The following is a 20,637-nucleotide window of genomic DNA, read 5'->3' as shown; positions in this document are numbered from 1 at the left end:
TGAGCACACGCTTAAGTGTTTTCTTGCACTGGGGCCATGAATTGTCCCATTGAAATTGCTCACTGTGCTCAAAGGTCCGGAAAACTGGGTGGGGCAGAGTTCAGAGTTGTCTCCAAAGACTATAAGGATTGGCAGGACTTAAACCCAAGCCTGCAGAGCTACCAGGCAACCAACATCCCCACGCTACTACCTGGAAGCAGCTGTAACCTGGCCTTTCCATGCAACCCACAATCCACAGAGGTTGCATGCCACGGGAAGTTTTCCCTCTAGTGATATGACTGAGTGATCCTTGACTGACTGAGTGATCTGGCTCCTTGATCCAGTAGAATACCATGGGGCATACCAAGAAGTGTCCAGGCAACTATGCAGATCTCTAGCTAGCTGCCACAACTGCCCTGCTTCTCTGTTTCCAAGCTCCCAGTACTGACCTGGGCTCTGACTTGCATTCTGACTCCTGATCAACCCCTAAAACCCCAACATGGCCCCGGATAACTGGTATTGACCCTCAGCCAGATTCCTGACTCTGTCTCCAGCTCTGACCCTTGGCTTGACTCCTGACTCCAACTCTGCCTTGACCCTCAGCTTGACTCTTGACGCTGATACTGGCTCTGACCCCTGGCTACAGGTCTTGGCTCCCAAGCTTCTGCCACTAGTCCTGCCGACCTTTGCCCAGGACCCTGACAGAAGACAATGGGACCATTCCTGTACTTTAAGTTAAGTACGAGGGTGAGTATTTGCAGGATCAGTTAGGTTTGGTGTAGCAAAATTACTCCCTCATTTTTATTTAATCTTTCCTCAGGCATTGACTTTAATGGGCATTTGCAAGCATTTGGCCCATTGCTTTTTAAAATAATATAATGTAGCAAATGGTATATGTTAAACTATGCATTACAGGAGACCTGGGTTCAATTCCACTATCTGTCACTGCCCTGGTGGGAGGCGATGGGAAAGGCACTTCACCACTCTGGGCCTAAGTTTCCCCATCTATAAAATGGGGATAATGACTCTGCCCTCCTTTGTGAAGAAGGTTGAGGTCTACTGGTGAAAAGCACTAGAGAAGAGCTAAGGCTCAATCATCATCATTGTTAGGATACGTTCAATAACATAATCGGACATTTGCCTATTATCCTGAATGGTTTTAACATCTCCCTAGCAAACATCAAACAGCCCATGTTGATATTGCAAGGAACCCAATGTAAAGTCTGTACAGTAGACTCTAAACCAGCAAGCAATTTAAAATCTGTAGAGACAATTATACAGAGCAAATGAGGGTTACCCAGCTGGATACTTCAGCATCGTGCTCTACAGGTGCCCGCAGGGGTCTGACTTCAACTCATGAAAGAAATAAGTCTAATAAGTAAATCCTTTACCTACCTCATTTTAACTGCCTCTCATGTCTCCCCAAAATCCATTAATCCCTCTTTCACTTAATTACAGTCACTTCATTAGGATGAGAGTGACAACAAGGAAATATGGTAATGACCGAATAATGAAGTCAGAGCAGTGAAGCGGACTGAGTTTTACACAATACATCCAGCCCCACCTCATGCTTCGGTTCAGACTACAGCTTCAACACCAGCAGGTGCCACCGAACGTCCCAGATCATACAGGGACAGACACCACACCTGTCAGCGTAACCCGGGTCAGAATCTGGACCAAGATGTATAAATTCAGACCCACAAAGGAGAACTATCCTGTTGGGGGGAATTTACAGATAAACCAGACTTCAATATAAATCCATTATTCTCTGCATGTGCATTTTCTTACCTTAGTTGCTAATTACCAAAGCTATTTGTGTTTAAACGAGCATTTTCTCCCTCATCACCCATCTCTACCTTCTCTTTGATCCTGCCGTTAATATGTGCTGTGTTTCATCAGCGTTATTTCTCTGACAGACTGTCAGACTAATTTTCCCACACCCAAGATTCAGAGCTTCAGTTTTGGTTAAGCAACTGAGAGTTTAGATGCTTATTTAGATTAACCACATGCAAACTTTTCAAGTGAGCAGAACTGGGCTGACAGTCTGATGAGCAGAATCACAATTTGCAACAGTCTATCCAGAATCTATGCTTTTCAACTACTGTCTGTGTTTTTACCAACACGTTATAGGAAGTAGAAAGGAGCGAGAAGGTAAATGGATCCGTCCTTGCCAGGAAAAGCCATTCTGAAGATGGACACAGATTGCATTTTCAAGAATGGCTTCCAAGAACAAGTAAACAGGATTATCGGTCTGATTGGCTTTTTTCTTGCTTTTAATGTGGTACCATCAGAAAATGCCCAAGCTACAATAATATCCTTAGAAACCTGCTTCCATTTGCAAAACAATAGATGAGATCAACTCATTACATATTGAAAAGAGAGTCAGGAAAATGTCAAAATAAACCACAGCCATCACCTAGGATGGGGTTCGCATAGTTGCTCAAGGGAGTTAGGCAGCCAACCCCCACCAAATTTCAACAAGGCTTCAATGCATAATTCCCCTGGGCTCATTTGAAAATCTCAACCATGAAGTCCACCTCTGTGGAATATAAACACTATGCCCGTGGCTCTCAAGCTTTTCCAGACTGGGACTGAGACTGACTCCCCTTTTCCAGACCTTCTCCATCCTGCCAAATCCCTCCCCCATCTAGTCATGACCCCACTGCAAAATGGACTCCCTCCCCTCTATTTAGTAATATGGGAAGGGCAGGGTGGTTGCAACCTCCCGACACATGTTTGTGACTCCCAGGTTAGGACCCCCTGCACTATATTATTTGCCCAACTCTCACTGCACACGTGCATTCCCTACCTCCTTCGTCACTGCCTAACTGCCTGCCACCCGCCAGCCCCACCCTTTGGAAATCATCCAGCATGTAACCACTACACTATAAGGTCTGACCCTACAAGCACTTCAGTTCACTTTAGCTTTAAGCATGTGAGTCGTTCCACGTGCTTCAAGTTAAGCATGTGCCCAAGTGCTTGCAGACTTGGGAACTAAGACTCAGAACGGCAAGAGCAATAAATTGTGCAACAAATTAAATCTGCTTGTAAATATTGCACCGTATGTCACCTTTGCAAAATCACTTAATATGTATTTGGCGTTATGCTAGGAACAGCAATGGTGTGTAAAATGGGTCTCAAAGCGCCCCAGCCAAAGCAGCCCGGGAGGTGAATTTTGAGAAGTTTGGTCTGCATTAGGGGCTTTTGTTGCTGCTGCTTTGATTTCTTTTTCTTTACCTCGTGTTGGTAGATGTCCAGGATCCTCTCCAATGACAACTCCTCGAAGTACAGTCTGTCACATTCATCAAAATCTGTGCTCACTGTCTCCGGGTTGCAATTCACCACAACAGTCTTGTGGCCCAGCTGACGCAGCGTGCGGATGCTGGAGACAGCGCACCAATCAAACTCCACACTGCTGCCTGTCAGGAGGAAGAGGCAGAGGAGTAAAGGGGAGAAGGAAGCAGTAACAGCAGGGAGCACAGACAAACACTTATAGCAGCCATGCTTAAAGGAAAAGAACAGCATCACTTGTCAGGTCAGGCCGAGAAATCTAATTGCCTTTGCATGGTAAGGGTAAGAACCCTTAAATATAGGTTCTCAAGCATAACGTGCATTGGCTCAGCTGCTCAGGGAAGACAGGCCTCCATCATGTCTGTCTGACAGCGTGCATGCAGATACACTTGTCTGTCTTAACCAGCCAACTGCTGCTGCTTTCCAATACGCGCACTTTGTCTGGAGAGCATTTAAGCCAAGAGGCATAAGCTCGGAGGTCCTTAACTTCACTGGACGATATTAGTTGTGATTTATCATTTATTCCATAAAGTACAGAAGTGCTATAAAGAGGAGGAAAAACTTATATCTACAGAGATACCTGTTTGAAAGAAAAGCAAAATGATAAGACGAGTGTGTGTTTGTTTCTTACCTTCTAGGGCAATGGTTTGCAATCTTTTTTTCATTTGTGGACCCCTGAAACATTTCTAATGGAGGTGCAGACCCCTTTGGAAATTTTAAACATAGTCTGTGGACCCTCCTAGGGGTCCACAGACCACAGGTTGAGAACCACTGGTCTAGAGAGCAGAACACTTTTAGTTTACACGTTGTTTAGTTAACAGACAGTAGGTCTGATTTTCCATTGGCTTGCACCTTATGTAGTCAAATTAGAATGGGAACATTTTACAGCAACTCTGCCCTATGGCGCTAATGACTAAATAAGACGGAGGTCAATGAAGAAGCATGCCTATGGTACATACATTTCTGAGCTACAACGTGTAAGTGGATTATCATAAACAGAGAAAGATGTGTCTTCAAATGAAAGGAACATCGTTAGATTGTTATGCTTATGATCTATTCAAAAAGAGCTTGAACTCAACCTGAGTTACAAGATTGTTAACTATCTGTACGGTTATTTTATATATATATATAATTGTGTTACAAGTTCTGTACGAAATTCAAACAGCACAGAATTGCTCTTTCCACAATATCTAGTAACATACAGGGTCACTCACTGACTGACACACAATTAATTTCCACATTCCTCTCGAGCTAGAATCTTGAGTGTACTACATGTTTCATTCATTCATTATGGGCTGCTGAGTATAGAAAAAATCCCATAATTGGAACTGGACCTTTCCAGCAGAGGTCACCCAAAATGTCATCAGCCATTTTAATTGAATTTCAATTATTCAAGTGTCCTTACATGTACAGGAAGCCCAATTTTGAGACATGAACGTCATTTGTGGGCAGCATTTCACTGTATTGGATTTAAGCCTGGAAAATCGCAGAATGTGGACACGTATATTCCAGGCACATCCAGTAATTGCCCTGTCCAGCTGCAGAGGGCCTGCAGCCAATTAGTAATACTGATAATCACCCGTGAAGAGGTACACTAGTATAAGCAGACATAGTCTCCTGTGAAGTCAATGTATTTGTGCCAGTTTACATCATATCTTAATTTGGTACCTTATATTTATCAAAATGACAACAAGACAAACCAAAAGTACAGCCCAGTTTAGGAGCATGGGGTACTGTTTAAAAATATACAATATAACCTAGTAGTTTTTAATTAATCTTGAATTGTGCATGTTGTCACAATTATCTTGCACAAAACAGGTCCACAGTTTCTAAACAGAAAGTTTTTCCCATCAAAAATGGCCTTTATTTTAAAACAAACTTCTCGTGTAAAATTGTTGATATTATCAATATTTTGTTGGGTTTTTTCCACAAAATTTTCTGAGAAATGTTTCCCAATATTTTGATACAAAAATGTACTGAAATCATTATTGACATTTCTGGTTTACCTAAAAACCAGCGGTCGGTAAGAAAATGTAGGTTTTGGGAACATTTTTAAACGATTTTTACAAAAGTTTTTATTTGAAATTTCAATTTCAAATGTTGTAGAACTGTTAGTGAAAAAAAAACAGGAGATCGGTCCGTTTTGAATCAAGAGAAATGGAAACAATTCTGAAATTTTCACAAACATGGTCTTCCCATTTTTTGACCAGTTCTAGTCCTGCAAATACAAGAATGTGGAGAAAGCTAGATGGACCTCGCTGAATTACAGCTTCTCTTTGATTTTACGAGGGACAGCATATGAAACTGCAAAACTGCCTTCCAAGGATTAATAAACAACCACCTCAGTCATTGCACTAGGAAAAGGTATTCAGAAGTGCAAGTAATCATTCCCTGCACCCCCCACACTTTAAGCTTCCTTTGCTTTTACTGGAAATGGCAAGGCTTTTCTCTAAATGACAAAATATACAGGATCAAGGTCAGACCCATGCTCTTTATCCAAAATAATTACTAGTGCTAGGTGAATACTGCAAAATACTTTCCTCAAATATTTGCTTGAATTGTTCAACAACATTGCAGCCCTTTTGTGTTTACTTTCTGCTAATATGTTGACTGGCAGGACTGCTCACAGATACAGCAAATAAAAGAGAATATTCCTGGGGAATTAATTCTGATTTCATTCATCTGAATATTCACATTGCAAACCTGATTTGAAGAGCTATGATCCTTGAATCAGAGACCTGAAACATACCATGTGACTTGCATGTCCGAACAAAACTAATCAACATAGTCTAAATTTCAGATATTGACAACTTTCAGCAAACTTCTTGGGAATGACTTATAGACCAGACATTGCACAGCAAATATTTTGGAATAGTGAATAAGTGTTAATATTTGCAAGCTGTTTGGGGACAATTCATCAACAGAAGAAGTGGTGAAAATTACCAGATTACTCACTGCACGCTATTGGCCCAGCTCAAAGAATTACAAAAAACAAGTATTTTCCTATTATTATCACAGTGGTCAACTGAAACAGCACACTTAATCCTCCAAACAAGAGGGGGCTGAACATAACCATATGCTATCATCAACGTAAATAAGGATTTATCAGCTGGCGCACATGCATTCAAACTATCCTAGGTGTAACAGCAATGAATCTGGATACAAGATACTAAATTCCAAGAGCCTTAATGTTAGCTGCAAATAAGAAATAAAAAAACATCTCCATGGAAATCACTGAGGCCTGGTCTATACTACCCGCCTGAATCGGCGGGTAGAAATCGACCTCTCGGGGATCGATTTATCGCGTCCCGTCGGGACGCGACAATCGATCCCCGAATCGGCGCTCTAACTCCACCAGCGGAGGTGGTAGTAAGCGCCGCCGACAAAAAGCGGCAGAAGTCGATTTTGCCGCCGTCCTCACAACGGGGTAAGTCGGCTGTAATACGTCGAATTCAGCTACGCTATTCACGTAGCTGAATTTGCGTATCTTAAATCGACTCCCCGCTGTAGTGTAGATGTACCCTGATAGGTGTTATGATCTGGTTTCAGCTGAACAGTAACAAGAAGGCTCCTTTTTTATTTCCAGGGCATGAAATGAAGTCCCCAAGCAAATGGAAAAAGCAAGCTCTGTATTTGGAATTCACATTCTATATACTGTGTCCTTGCAAGTTTTGTTATCATGTGAAAAGAGTATCAAATGAACCACAAGAATTCCCAGGACGGCTTTAGGGTGGAAGGAGGACAGATTTACCTATGTGATACGGTCCACAGCCCAACACCATCATTCCATGGTCATCAAATTTTACATCATTCTCCTAAGGAGGAAGGGAGAGAAGTCATGAGGTGCTATCCCCAGCAGCCCTTACTCTGTGTTTATGAGAACAAACCATTTCTAATGCTCAGCCCATATCCAAAAGCAAGACACCCAGGGCTCAAGTCTGATCTCATTTACTGCAGTGTAAATCAGGCAAAACTCCATTCAAGTCAATGGAGTTATACCTCAGTGGGACGAGGCCCTCAGATTCTACTGGCCTTAAGTATTATGGTTGCTGTGGACTATACAGTTTCGGAAGAACAAATGCCAGTCCCATTACTTAGTGTAGGATTCTTTCTTAAATTATAATGATTTGCTGCTAACAACCTGAAAAGGTGACTCAGGAGTGCAGGAAGAAGCCCCACTGGAGGCCCCATACAACAAAATAACAGTAAGAGAGCCTTCCTATCCTGGCCAGCCCAGAGCACCTGTGGTTAGCACTTAATGCTACAGCTCAAGAGACTCAAGTTTATGTCTGTGCCTGGCCTTTCACTCCAGGAAGCTGGCTACAAGGAGGAAACTTGAGGGAGAAGGAGGAAGAGGGGGCGCAAGGGGATAAAGTCTTCAGTGGAAGATGAGGAAGTGAAAAATAAGACAGTTAATGAGGAAAGGGTTATGCCGGTTTGACAGAATGACTTGATGTGTTCTATTTGTCTGGAAGCATTCACAGCATATTGCAGTCACAGTCCAGACAAGTAGGGAGCTAAAGTTTCCTTTGGTATTTCCTAACAGTTACATGACCGAGTAAAGCCAGGGTGGCTATGAATAGCTCGTAGTTTTCATAAAGAGTTCCATCATGCAGGATATTCAGTGGCCAATGGATGGGTGGGCCTAATTTCTAGGGGATGGGTTGTGTGCATCATAAAACAGCCAGCGACATGGCCCCTGATGGCCCCCGGGTTGGCAGAGTCAGCAGAGAAGCCTAAGATTGAATAGCCCCTGGATAATAAGATACGGTATCCACTCACCCATAGAGGGTCTAAGGTTTGAGGTACATTGGTGGGGCATTTTGGGGAAGCTGACACTGTTGAGGCATATGCTACGCCCGTTCTGCAGTGAGAGGGTTCAAGTGCGGTCAGTAGAGGACCTTCCAATAAATGCACCGAGTAAATGTTTAGGATGAATGTTCCAGCCCTCCTCAAAAGGGACTGTGCATAACGCCATCTGAAACAATTACCAACTACAGAAAATGAGAATTAACTGAAAGGTCTCTAGAGTCTAATCATGGAAGAGGGAGAGACATTAGACTAGGCTGCAGCTAGACTGTAGCATTTCACAGCACCTACCTGCCCGTTGTATGTGACGTAGAGGTAGTTCGTTACTGCAGGGTATTCTGCTGCCAGCGTGTCAATCTGTAAAGAGGGGAAATTATGAATCAACAGGTGCAAGGGTTTTTTTTTTTTCTTTTTTCTCATTTTGCATTTCTATCCAGCCACTCCCTCGCTGCTTTCCGGCCACTCCCTCGCAGAAAGAGAAGGTAATCTAGCAGCTCTGACGTCCTTCTTTCACTGTCTGACCTCCTTCCTTCATGTCCCTAGCCTTTCAAGCCAATCCTCTCCTTCACATGAGACTCCTTTGTCTCCCTCTCATACTGCTCCCTCCAAGTTCCAGCTTAAGCTCTCCTCCCACGCTACCGATGCATGCATGCTGCCAAGCTCCTTTAGGGAAAGGCATCATGGTCCAGAGACACTTTCCATGGTAAATCCATCCTCTCTTCCGTCCGCACGCCCCTCTCCTTCTAACTTTCTTTACTTCTCCTCCATGGGTGAATCTTGTGCTGCCATCTATTTCATTAGCACAGACTGAAGCTAAATGCAGGTTAAGTGGGACACTTCATTAAACCCTGCGCATTGCATCCAGCATAACTCCTCTTCCTGTTCCACTGGTGTCCTATTGACAACAACCCCCCACAGAACATTGGCCCCCTGACCCCAGTTCCCCTTATCCTGACACACCCTCCACTAGTAGTTCTTCTCCATCTTTGAGGCGCAAACTGCCCTCACCAAGTTCACCGGGGACCTTGGGGCTTTTCTGTTCTTACTGCTGATCTGCCAGCTGCCTCTGAAAGAATTAGTCACTCTCACTTCCACAGTGAGCACAAACACCCTGTTCTTGAGGATCATCATGACTACAGATGGTAGAAATATTCACTAGCAGTTGTTATAATGTAGCCCCTCCTTTGGTTAGTGAATGGTATATGAACCATAATGATTGTCTTCCAATGTATTTCTTGCATGTAGATATTCATCAGACAGCCTGAAGGAATGATTTTCAGACTGTGGGTGGTTCACAAACTATTTCCATCAACTGTTTCCCTCTCATTCTACATAGCATATGGTTGGCCATCCATAAGTCACGTGCTGTCGTTACAGCTCCCAGAATGGATAGCTGAAACAGGAGCACAATGAACAGGAAATACCAGTAAAGCACTGCTGGTATGAATTTTCCATGCTAAAACTCAAGAAACTTTCTGGATTATCAAACATTTTCATGAACACCCATCAGCTGCCCAAACACTAATGAGGAATGAATAATATGACTGTATGGTATTAGCACCATATAAGTGTCTGCCATTCATTACTATTATTATGGAATGTTTTGCAAGGCTTGGCAAGTTTGCACAGGCCAGGTGAGGACAAGAAAGGAAAACACCAGCTGGGGAGCAAAAGGATATTTGGCATCTGGAATTGGGCCTACGGATACAGATGGGCCCTCCAAGCACTTTCAAGAGCATTCAATGATTTTTTTCCTAAGGACAAAAACCAGCTGCTAGCACTTCAATATCAGCATCCCTTAAACGAAAGGCAAAATGACAATGGAACACCTATGAAAGCACTTATGACATCGTCATGAATATCAGATGAGCTCATTATGCTCAGTGCCATCACAATGAATACCAAATGAATCCAGAATGATGGGACACTTAAAATAAAGCATTACCCTCTAAAAAGTTACTACCGAGAGCGAACAAGCTAGCTATACTTTTCGCGGTCACAAGGCGGTGGGTTAGCATTGGTGCTTTCAGCCTTTCACATTTCACTGAAGCTATCTGGCAAAGTTTCAATCCAGGCCACTCAGAAGAAGTGTCTCTCTCTTTGGGGGCTGAGAAAGGAAGTGCATTCTCACTTTCCTTCCACTGTTGCAGAACAGGACTAAGAGCTGGGGGGAAATAAGATAAATAAGGTAAAATCTTGGTTCCATTAAAGTCAATGCCAAAACTCCTCTTGACTTCAAATGGAGCTTGCTTTCCAACAGCCCATTAACCGCATGTCTCCTCCATCATCACAGGTCCCCAGACCCCAACCCAACAGCAGTGCTGCCATGGCAGACATGCTTTGTACTGTACCTGTTTCACTGAAGGTATTATGTTCTTCTTCAGCCTCAGCTCCCGGGTCTGCGCCTCAGTCACTCCAAGGCATTTCCCAATCTGCTTATCCGAGAAGCCGATCTGTTTGGCCCTCCTCATTGTTTCTTCTGGAATTGACTCACTGGGGTTAAATATAAGACATATACAGTCCATTACGGTAATAGATGAGCATGTGTGAATCTGTGTCTGCCATGTGGTACCCGGAGATGGCCGCTGTCAGAGCATGTGTGTTTACAGGGAAGAAGGAGGAGAAGAAATGGGCTTAGCTAACCCTAAGCCATCAAATGCTTGTCCTACACACAAGAGACTACCTCTGTATGTCCTCTGCAGACAACTACTCAATAAAGCATATACACACATCTGGGGCGCTGGGATTCAAACCCTTTTCTTTCAGCTGCAAAATCACCATTCTGAGCTAAAGGACAGCTCCCCTAGCTTCTCCTAATAGGCCTCATCCTCTCAGCAGGCAAGCCACTAGAGGCCCACATCATACTCAGACAACACAAATCCAGTCCAGCACAATATTAACTGAACAGATATCTCGCAGGTGCCTGTTCCCCATCTTCAGGTTCAGGGGATCCAAACTCTCCCACCCACACCCCATTCTACCCCCAACTTCACTTTGTTATTCTTTTTTCTCTCATTATAAATTTAAAAACATAGGTATTGCCAGACTGCATCAGACCCAAAGTCTGTCTAGCCCAGAGTCCTGTCTCTGACAGTGGTCAGCACCTGATGATCGAGAAGAACATTCAAGCACCTTGAAGGAGGCAGTTATGATATAACCTACTCACCAGTGGAATTTTCTCCTAACCCCATCAGTCCATGGTTGATTTATATTCTGAAGCATGACAGTCTATATAACTTTAAACAATCACTGATCCTATATAAATGGCGAGTCCTTAGCTAAACATTTAGTCTCCATGCTGTCAAGTGGCAATTAGTTCCACGGGCTAATATCCTGAAGTAAACATTTTCTTCTATCAATTTCAAATGTGTTCTCTTTCACTGAACTTCCCTTCCTTCTTGCATGATGAAAGATGATAAACAGGCACACCCAATTTACCTTCTCTATCCCATTCATTATTTTATATTTAATTTCAACAAGATTTCTCCAAGATTTCTCAGCATCCCCTAGGCTTAATTCTTTTCTTTCCATTTCTTCTCTTTTCAGATATCACATATTTTGGTACCTTCACCAAGTCCCCTATGCTCTGGCCACCTCTGCACATCCCCAGCTGAACTGAATGTCTCTTGCCAGCTCTCTTTTTCCATTTTCAATCTCCATTCCCATTTTTTCCCCTCCTCTATCAGCTTATGTTTCTTTCTTTGCCTCTACCTATTGCTGTGGTAAAGTTTCTGTCTCTCTCTCTGGTTTCTAAGCTACCTTTTCTAAGCTAAGCTTTTGCAAACCATAAAAAAGCCTACATACTTTTATCAGCACTTCTGTTTCCATCTTCATTGCCAAGAGCATCCTTGCTTGCCCAATAAATCAATATTTTATATGCAAGCAAGCACTGAATCAGGAAAGAGGAAATGATTAACAAATAAGCTATTTTCCTAAATCAGAGCTTTTGAATTATGTCCTTGGCTTTGTGGTATTTTTAAATAAATATCACTGTGTTATCTGAGGGGGAAGAGAGGGGGGAAGTCTCATTTACTGGAATGCTTCAGAAAGCAGAAAGGCATTGGGCTGGATTTGTCACTCACACCGGTTTAAATAACAAGCCGCTCAATCCACTCCATTGGAGTTTGACTGATAAAAAACAGGTGCAAGTCACATGAGAGTCAAGGCCCATGGTTTGGATTCTAATCCCTGATCAGACACTTAAGTATTTCAATGAGAGTTTGGCACCTATGTGCCTTTGAAGATCTGGGCCTTACTCCCTTTGTGACTTGCCCAAAGCCACATCTCACTTCCTCAGTTTCCCCATCTGCAATGTGGTGATAATATGACATACCTGTCTCATAAGGGAGTTGGGATTGGCTAGTTAGTGTTTGTAAAAGATGAAATGTGTGGTATGAAAGCTACACTTTAGCGTTACAGTGAGAAATTCATTCCATAGTGAAAATAGAGCTTGGGGGCTCTGTCTTGCTGGCAGAGGGCTGACCGCAAGAATAACACCTTATATCCTTCAAAGTCTGCTAATACTCCTCTCCTTAATTCTCACTGCTGTCTCCTAGTCGAGAGAGAAAGGGCCTGGTCCAACACCCACTGATGTTAATGCAAAGACTCCCATTGACTTTACTGGGTTTGGATTTGGTCCCATATGCACAGATAATTCCCAGGGAATGACCCACCACTGCAGCATCTCAGTGGATTTATTAAGGTCCGATTTCCCCTCCATTATCTTCCCTCTCCAGGGCAATACTCATCGGCTCACTTTGGGCTAGTTCCATTTTCTAAGCATCCCCATTGCTTTCAGCGGAAGGGCAAGCCATACGGCGAGATCTGCATATGCCACTGCTGGATGCAGGCTTGAAGCCCATTTGTGTGTATGCAAACAGAAATTCTTGGGGCAGTAGCTTAATATTTCATGTGCCCATGAAGCAGTACAGACACGCAAAGCTCTAATGCTTTCCCAGAAGGGAAGAGGGCCAACAACGCCTGTCTCTTCTCTGGCAAAACAGACGCCAAGCCTCACTAGCAATTAGCGAGGACACAGCTGAGTTTGATTCATCTCTTAAATTCTGTGTTACCTAAGTATGAGTGAGTGGACCTGACCCCAAGAAAATGAGCTGGTTGCTGCGTGCTCTCTCTGCTGTCTCCAGAAGACACGGGGCTGGCTGCCATTTGATTACTGACAGAGAAAGAAAATTGCCTTCATTTGCAGCTTGCTTCAATTCAGCTTTTTTTATATCTCATCATAATTATACCCCCAAAAAAGCCTGTAAATCTGAAGACATGACTCATTAGCCCTGGGCAAGTGACTTAGACAAGGTTTGAACTCTTAGTCGTCAAACAAGAAGATGACTAATTTTGCACGGGATGACATGAGTGAATAGCTAATTTACCGTACCTGTGGGGAATGAAATAGTATCTTTTCTTATCATCTTTAGAGCACCATTTTGGGGTGCTATGAAGAGGTAGCACTGCCAAGGGAGTAGCACTGAAAAGGGATTTCAGTGTCGTTAATACGCAAGATGACTTGGGAGCCTTATATCAGACAGAAAGGTGTTCCACAAGGCAGAATGAATGTAGTGGTTTCTCATGTCTTCATGCTTTATTGAGTGTATGTAGTATACAAAGGAGAGTATGTGCAGTAAGTGCATACAGAGAGAGATAGGTGAAATCCTCACACCATTCAAGTTAATAGAAGTTTTGCCACTGACTTCAATGGGGCCAAAATTTTACCCTAAAAATGGGCATGAGCTAATACCCTGAGTTAAAACACCCTCCCCCCCAAATATTGGGAGGTGTTTGAAATTTGGGTCCAGATGAGAAACAGCCCCTAAGCCAGATTCTGTCACACCATCTGAGGATCTAGCCCACTGTCTTTAAAATGGGTTGAACTAGACCCTGAATCCAAACTGCTCAGAACTTTAGGTGTTTGGAAACCCAGATCTGGATGCACATTTTGCAGATTGTATTCATCTCTAAGCCAGCCAGACACAGTTATGTTTAGATAGATTATGTTTTAATAAAACTAATGCTGAGCACTTGTAAATGAAATTTCATTTGAGGATTTCAAAGAGCTTGGCAAAGATGGGTTAGTCATATCATACCCATATAACAGATGGTGACACTGAGGCTCAGACAGATTAAGGATGTGGTTTTCCAAAGTGCTCAACACTCACCTTACTCTCCTCCCAGTCTCTACCTGAGAAACTCTAGCCTGCACTCTCCAATCACTGACTGACGTCAATGGGAGCAGAGTTAAGCCAATGCTGAGCACTTTGGAAAACCCCAAGTGATTTGGCAAAGACCCTACAGTGAGTTAAAACCAGAAGAAGATAGAAAATGCAGGTTGGTTGCTGACTCCCAATCCGGTCACCCACCAATGGGATTTCCTGGCCTCCCTTTTTACCTAGAGGTTTTCCTTTTCCCATAGATCAAGGGCAAAAAAATCTTCCAAAGATTAAACGTCCTCACCATTTTGTAACCAAGCCCGAAACAACAAAAGATAAAGTGGCAGCGATTCTAGCCTTTTATAACATTCTCATTCCCAGTAGTTTCTTTCACCAAACGATAGTTTGAAGTTTTAGAGCTTCATACCAGACAATCAGACTTTTTACACACTGCCATAATCATTTAATGGTTAGGCAGCACAGCTCTCTTCCCACAAAGCTAAATCTCCTGTGTATTTTGCAGTTTATAAACTATATAAGCCTTTGTCCATTCTCTCTCTCGCTCTCTCTCTTTTCAGCTTCCAGTGTGAATTTTCTGTTGTTGTTTTTGTTTAAAATTCTATCCTGTCATCTTTGAAACGCCATCCACTCACACTTCGTCTTCAATAATAAATGATAAAAGGAAATGGAATAAATTCCCCTTAATGGGAAATTTTCACCTGGCACAGAGAAACTGGGGAAATCTATTAACTGACTCGAGCAATGCCTGCAGAATTGCAATTACCCAGGGAGTCTGCATGCTTCAGTACAGTCCTTTCTTACACTTGACCAGCTTTTGTCTGATCCGCCAGCCCACAAGTAATGCTAAACAAACGTGCCTTGAGAAAGCACCGGCTCTAATGTGAAAATGAGCCATGCAGTTATTGGAGGCAGAGCTTTGCAAATGGGACTAGTATCAAGGGTAGAATATGTGTAAAATTCCAAACTCAGACCCTGTGTCAGGGAAGCAGATAATGTTTAAGTCCATCTCCATACAAGACAGCACCTATGGGACTTTATCACGTGGTTAAATTCTGCCCTAAAAAAGGAATGCAGTCCTGAATTGGGAGCCCAAGTCATTAGCTAACATGAACACTGGGCTTGACATGGTTAGCAATCCTGCTGCTTGATTTTAGATTGGCATACTGGGCAAAAGGCATATTCCCCACTGCCCACCCTCGCCGTTCTTCCAAGGTTCACATCTGTTTCCTTGATTGTTTCTGACATTTCACAAGATTTAGAATAAGCTGTAATTACAAGCATGAGATCAGTATAAAAATTGTTTATCTCCTTGCCTCTTCTTTCAAGGAGACAGGTAGTCACTTATTTTCCTCCCAAGAAACTCACGAGATGACAGACAAAATTGTCAGGAACATTTAGGGCAGCGGGAGATGGAAACCAACAAATCTCACTCTCTCAACTATCACTCTCTGGATCTACATCTTTAAGGCTCAGCGCCCAGGCCCAGTAAATCTCACTGATTTAAGTAACATGAACCTCCCATTATTTCCTTAAACCTAGATGGTTCACATCTAGGATGAAGTTGATGAGTTGCAGGAGCAATGCAGGCAAATACACAACAAAGAAATGGGTTGCAGTCACTATTTCAAACTTCTTCCCCAGGTAAAGGATCCATTTAGGGCCCTGATGGACTGATACAATATGGATTATTCTATACATAGCATGCAGAAATGTAGAAGAAGTACACTTAAGAGGGCGCATGCGAGTGTGTCAAGATGGGGATGCATGTCAAAGTGATACATGTATTCGGGGCTTTGGAGGAAAACGTGAACCACAATTTATTTGCAATGTCTTTGTAACACAAATGAAATCTCTCTTCTATGACATCCAGCACCAAGCACAAATGTTAGGTTTGCTGAATCAGTATACGTAATGCAGCCTATACTCATCTCACTTACTGAATCGAACATTTGCCCCACTGGTTTCCATCCCTGCAGATGCAGTCAGAGAGAAAAGGTGCATACATGGGCCTTCATACATTCTTTCTAAATAGTTAAAACCGAGTACCATAGCTCTAGTGGGGCCAGAACTGCAGCTGATATAAATCAGTGCAGAGTCCTTGAACTTCAGCGAAGCTACTCCAATACACACCAGCGAGGATGTGCCCCACGACCTCTCACCTTTCCAGCTGGGGGACAGGTTAGCCATATGTCTGCAAACTGCAGCAAAAATCCGTTTCTGAAGAGGCCACAAAAATCAATTTTGTGACACCCACCTAGAATGAATATGGTTTATTGATGGCCCTTTGATCTTTTTCCGTTGCACTGCCTCAGATTCTGAATGCTGGAGTTGAACTTTAATTTCAGCTGCTGTATTTTGCAGACACTTCTCTACAGTGTGTTTGGAAATCAAGTCATGCTTCCAGAAAGCCATTTTCAAAACACACCATTTGCAGTCCCAAGGACATTAGCCCGGGAAAGGGAGTCTCAATAAATAATTTTCTGTTGACTTCTAGAGGCCACTGAACAGAATCTTGTTAAAAATGCTTCTCTGGGGCTGGCTCTCTCTGCTGCCCAGTGTGCTATTCTGTGTCTGATTACAAGCCACAAGACCTACATTCAGAGTCACACTTGCCCACTCTGCATATGAGAAGACCTGTGTCACAGAAGGTCACATTTGCTAATTCTCAGTCCTAAGAGCATGGAGGTGTCCAGTGACAAATCTTAAAAATCCCCAGCATCTAAGCACAAGTCATTGATCAGCATATTATCAAACAATGACATGTGTCATCACGGTCTGCCGGCATGAATAGCACAGCTGTACCTTTTCAAGTAAAATTAACCAAAGAGCAAGAATGGCCTGGTGATGAGGGCACAGATCTGGGACTTGGATGACCTGGGTTTAATTCTTTGCTCCGACACAGACTCCTTGTGTGACCTTGGGCACATCACTTAATCACTCTGGGCCATCTGTAAAATGGGGGTTAAACTACTCCCGCTCTCCCACCTTTTGTCTGCCTTGACCATTTAAACTGTAAACTCTGCACAGGGCAAGATTTCTTACTATGTGTATGTACAACAACTAGCACAGAGGGACCCCAATCTTTTCACAGATTCTGTGGCCGGATGGGACCAATGCAATCCTCTAGACTGACCTCCTGTATAACACAGGCCATAGAACTTCCCTGAATTAATTCCTGTTTCAACTTGGTTGGGCCCAGGGAGGCTCTACTGGAATACCAATATTATAATAAAATGCTATAAGAAATAAGGACCTAGAAAATACACCATCTCCTGTAAGAACCAGAGTCTCATGGCTCACCCAGGCACAACACACCCCTTCTCTACTCCAACACCGCACAGACACAAAATGCCATTGTCACTTTCCCATGAAACTTCACGACCCTGACATTTCAAATGAAAAAAAGGGGACGGGGAAGGTCATATTTCAAACCAACGATATCAGCGCCACAAAATTCTTCAGAGCTGCCAAACCGCCCACAATGAAATGGGGAACAGTTCCCAGGAAATTGCCATGAGAAAATCATCACCTCTTTCTACGGATTACTAATTCAGACACAACAGTTGATTTAAACAGGTGGTTGCTGACCAGCCAGGGTCCCTTTCAAAGTCTTTTACGGTTCTGAAAAAAAATTTCATCAGACAATAGAAGTAGTCCTGTTGGTACTGAGAGAGAGCCAGATCCTCGGCAGGTGTAAATCAGCACCATTCCTGCAGCTATGCTGATACACACCAGTGGAGAATGTGACTCAGTATGCGATGAGTCTGATTTTCAAATCCGCCCCCTCCCTCCATTTTGGGTTCACAAGTAACGTTAGGTAAAATTAATTGCAGGCACTGATCAAGCAGCTAGGTAACCATAATGGGATTTTCAGAGGAGCTGAAATAATTTAAAAGCATGAGTGCTGTTGACTTTCAAAGGGGCTTGTGCTCCCACATCCTTTAGGTGCTTTTGAAAATTTCACCCCGAGCTGCCATCATAGCTACAGTTAATAGCATTTGGCATATGCTGTTCCTATTAAATGGAGCCCACAATGACTTGGACAGAGCAACAGGAGAGCAAAGGATTGTTACAAACATACACAGTTGGATTTTTCGAAGGGCCAGCCCTGAAAACTCAACATGGGCTTTGAAAACCAAGCTGTGTGCTCTCCATTTCTCAAATCGGAACCACTCAGAACAATTCCACGACTGGGCTCGTGACATAAACGCTCTACCAAAGGTGACAACCTTTGCTGGCTCCGTAATGACGCACAGTAAACGATCATTTACAACGAATCACTAACTTATTGTTGATTAGTTGTACCCCGGAGGCATCTAGAGGCCGCAACTGACATAAAGGCCCTGTACAGACCCAGCTCCTGCATGTCTTCAGCATAATGCACCAGGATAGACCCTTTTTACATGTTGCTTTCTTTGGTTTTGCTCTCTCACCGCCCCAGTCAATCTGTTTGGTTCCTTGGGCGTGTTTGATTAGATACACATTTATACCAGCGGAGGATGGGGGCCAATCAGCTTAGATGTAGTGAAGTCAGTGGGGCTAGCCTAATGAACACCCTGGAGAATCTGACCCTTGAGGATTGATACAAAGGTCTTAAACTGCATTGATCCATTACCAATTCCGTGTGGTGCTTCCCTTGTATGGCAAGAAGTGTGAGGTTGTGTACTGATGTGTGACTTGCAGGAGCAGGCCAGTCACGTGCTCTGCAGCTCAGTTATTGGTTGTCTGGCTAACAATGTAGGGGTGTGAATGGCAATGCGTGACACCTACAGTAGAAACAGGGGAGGGGAAGGGCAGATGCTTAGAGGACTGGGAAAAAGTGTGCCAGGGAAACAAAGGAGGCAAATGGAGACGTAATGGGCGTGGCAGATCAGGTGAAAGCACCCGTGAAGGGTGAGACAGGAGGGTAATGAGGGAGACAGAGTGTAAGGTGCACATGGATAGGGCAAGGTAGACAGGATGGTGGGGGCACTGGCAGTTGGGTGGGGATGGGGACACACAGCAGCGAACTCCCAATTCCTTTCCTTTTCCTCCTCTCCCCCTTGTTTTTTGTGCATGGTGGTTCATCCTGCGAACCCCTGAAAACATTGGGTAGGCAGAGCACCCTCTGCCTGCCCTCGACCAGCCCCTCCGCTTTGAATGCTTCTCAAGCCAAGCCAACCGTGCAAGCCTTATGGGAAGCAAGGGGCATGATACGAGAAATAAGGAAGGGGAAGAGTGGTGCCTAGACACTGTAGCTCAGCAACAGAAGTGCAAGATGAAGTGACCTGTATTACTGAGTGCTAAGGGGAGTGCTGCTTAGCATAATGGATCAGCACTCAGGCTCACCTCTGCCTCCCTTTCTTTGCCATACTACAGAGCGCTGCAATTTCCTCGGTCTCGTGATTCATGTTTATATCATCCCCACCTGGAAAGGGGTTCCTTGCTTCTCAAAAGCAAGCCATGCTCAGTTGTCCTGCCATATCTAACATGTTACAATGCATTATTTCACCATCCTTGGGTTTGTATCCTCTCGATATATTCCCTGTCTCTGTGTGCATGTCCTCAGCCCCACTGCACCACTTGGCGACCCAATGGATCTGGATGTCTGAGGATTTCCCCAGCAAGAGGGAATCCCTATGGTATCTTCCCCTTGCAGACTCTGGTGTATGGAGCATGGCTGGTGTGGGGGTGGGAAGAGGGCATGGACAGATGACTGCTATGCTCTGGCAATGACTGGCTGGTGGAACAGCCATTTGGTGGCTAACCGCTGGTATGAGATTGCTGTAACTTGCACTGGTGGGGGGAGGCAGGGGAGCTGAACCTGTCCTTGGCTGGCCCAAGGAAGCTCAAAGGTGACATAAAACTATCTTTACCCTTCTCTTAGGTCCTGCGCTGAGTTCATCTCACTCAGACGTGAGGACTCGGGTTATATAGTATAGCAATATACTTATGTGTAAAACACTGACCTCCTTTTCTGTGTGTCTTTAGAAACATGCAGATTACAGGCTATCCAGAGCCACAAAGTTTGGCTGTGACTCCACGTCTAAGGTTCAGTGGATAGAGCGCTGGATTGTGACTCATTCTATCCTGGCTCTGCCACTGCCCTGCTGGGTGACCTTGGGCAAGTCACTCCACTGCTCCACTTGCGTCTGATGAAATGGGCATTCACCCACGAAAGCTTATGCTCCAATACTTCTGTTAGTCTTAAAGGTTCCACAGGACCCTCTGTTGCTTTTTACAGATTCAGACTAACACGGCTACCCCTCTGATACTCCACTGCTCAGTTTCCCCATCTACATAATGGGGATAATAATACTGCCCTCCTTTGTAAAGTGTTTGAAATCTACTGATGGAAAGCACTAGATAAGAGGTGGGCATTGTTGTTATTGTGATG

General features: G+C 43.8%; 1 protein-coding gene across 1 annotated transcript in view; it reads right to left on the bottom strand.

The window, feature by feature from the left end:
• Nucleotides 1-20,637, bottom strand: part of CPS1 (carbamoyl-phosphate synthase 1) — a 121,892-nt gene that overhangs the window by 35,463 nt on the left and 65,792 nt on the right. Inside the window, exons 22-25 of the mRNA XM_034785103.1 lie at nucleotides 10,431-10,572; nucleotides 8,371-8,436; nucleotides 7,022-7,085; nucleotides 3,217-3,398 (exon numbers count right to left, since the gene is read on the bottom strand). Of these exons, the coding sequence (XP_034640994.1) occupies nucleotides 3,217-3,398; nucleotides 7,022-7,085; nucleotides 8,371-8,436; nucleotides 10,431-10,572 (454 nt within the window). The remainder of the gene's footprint in view (nucleotides 1-3,216; nucleotides 3,399-7,021; nucleotides 7,086-8,370; nucleotides 8,437-10,430; nucleotides 10,573-20,637) is intronic.

This window comes from Trachemys scripta, chromosome 11, assembly GCF_013100865.1.
Source record: "Trachemys scripta elegans isolate TJP31775 chromosome 11, CAS_Tse_1.0, whole genome shotgun sequence".
Classification (NCBI taxonomy): Eukaryota; Metazoa; Chordata; order Testudines; family Emydidae; genus Trachemys; species Trachemys scripta.
The sequence above is the reverse complement of the archived record's forward strand: the minus strand, read 5'-3'. Positions and strand labels throughout refer to the sequence as shown.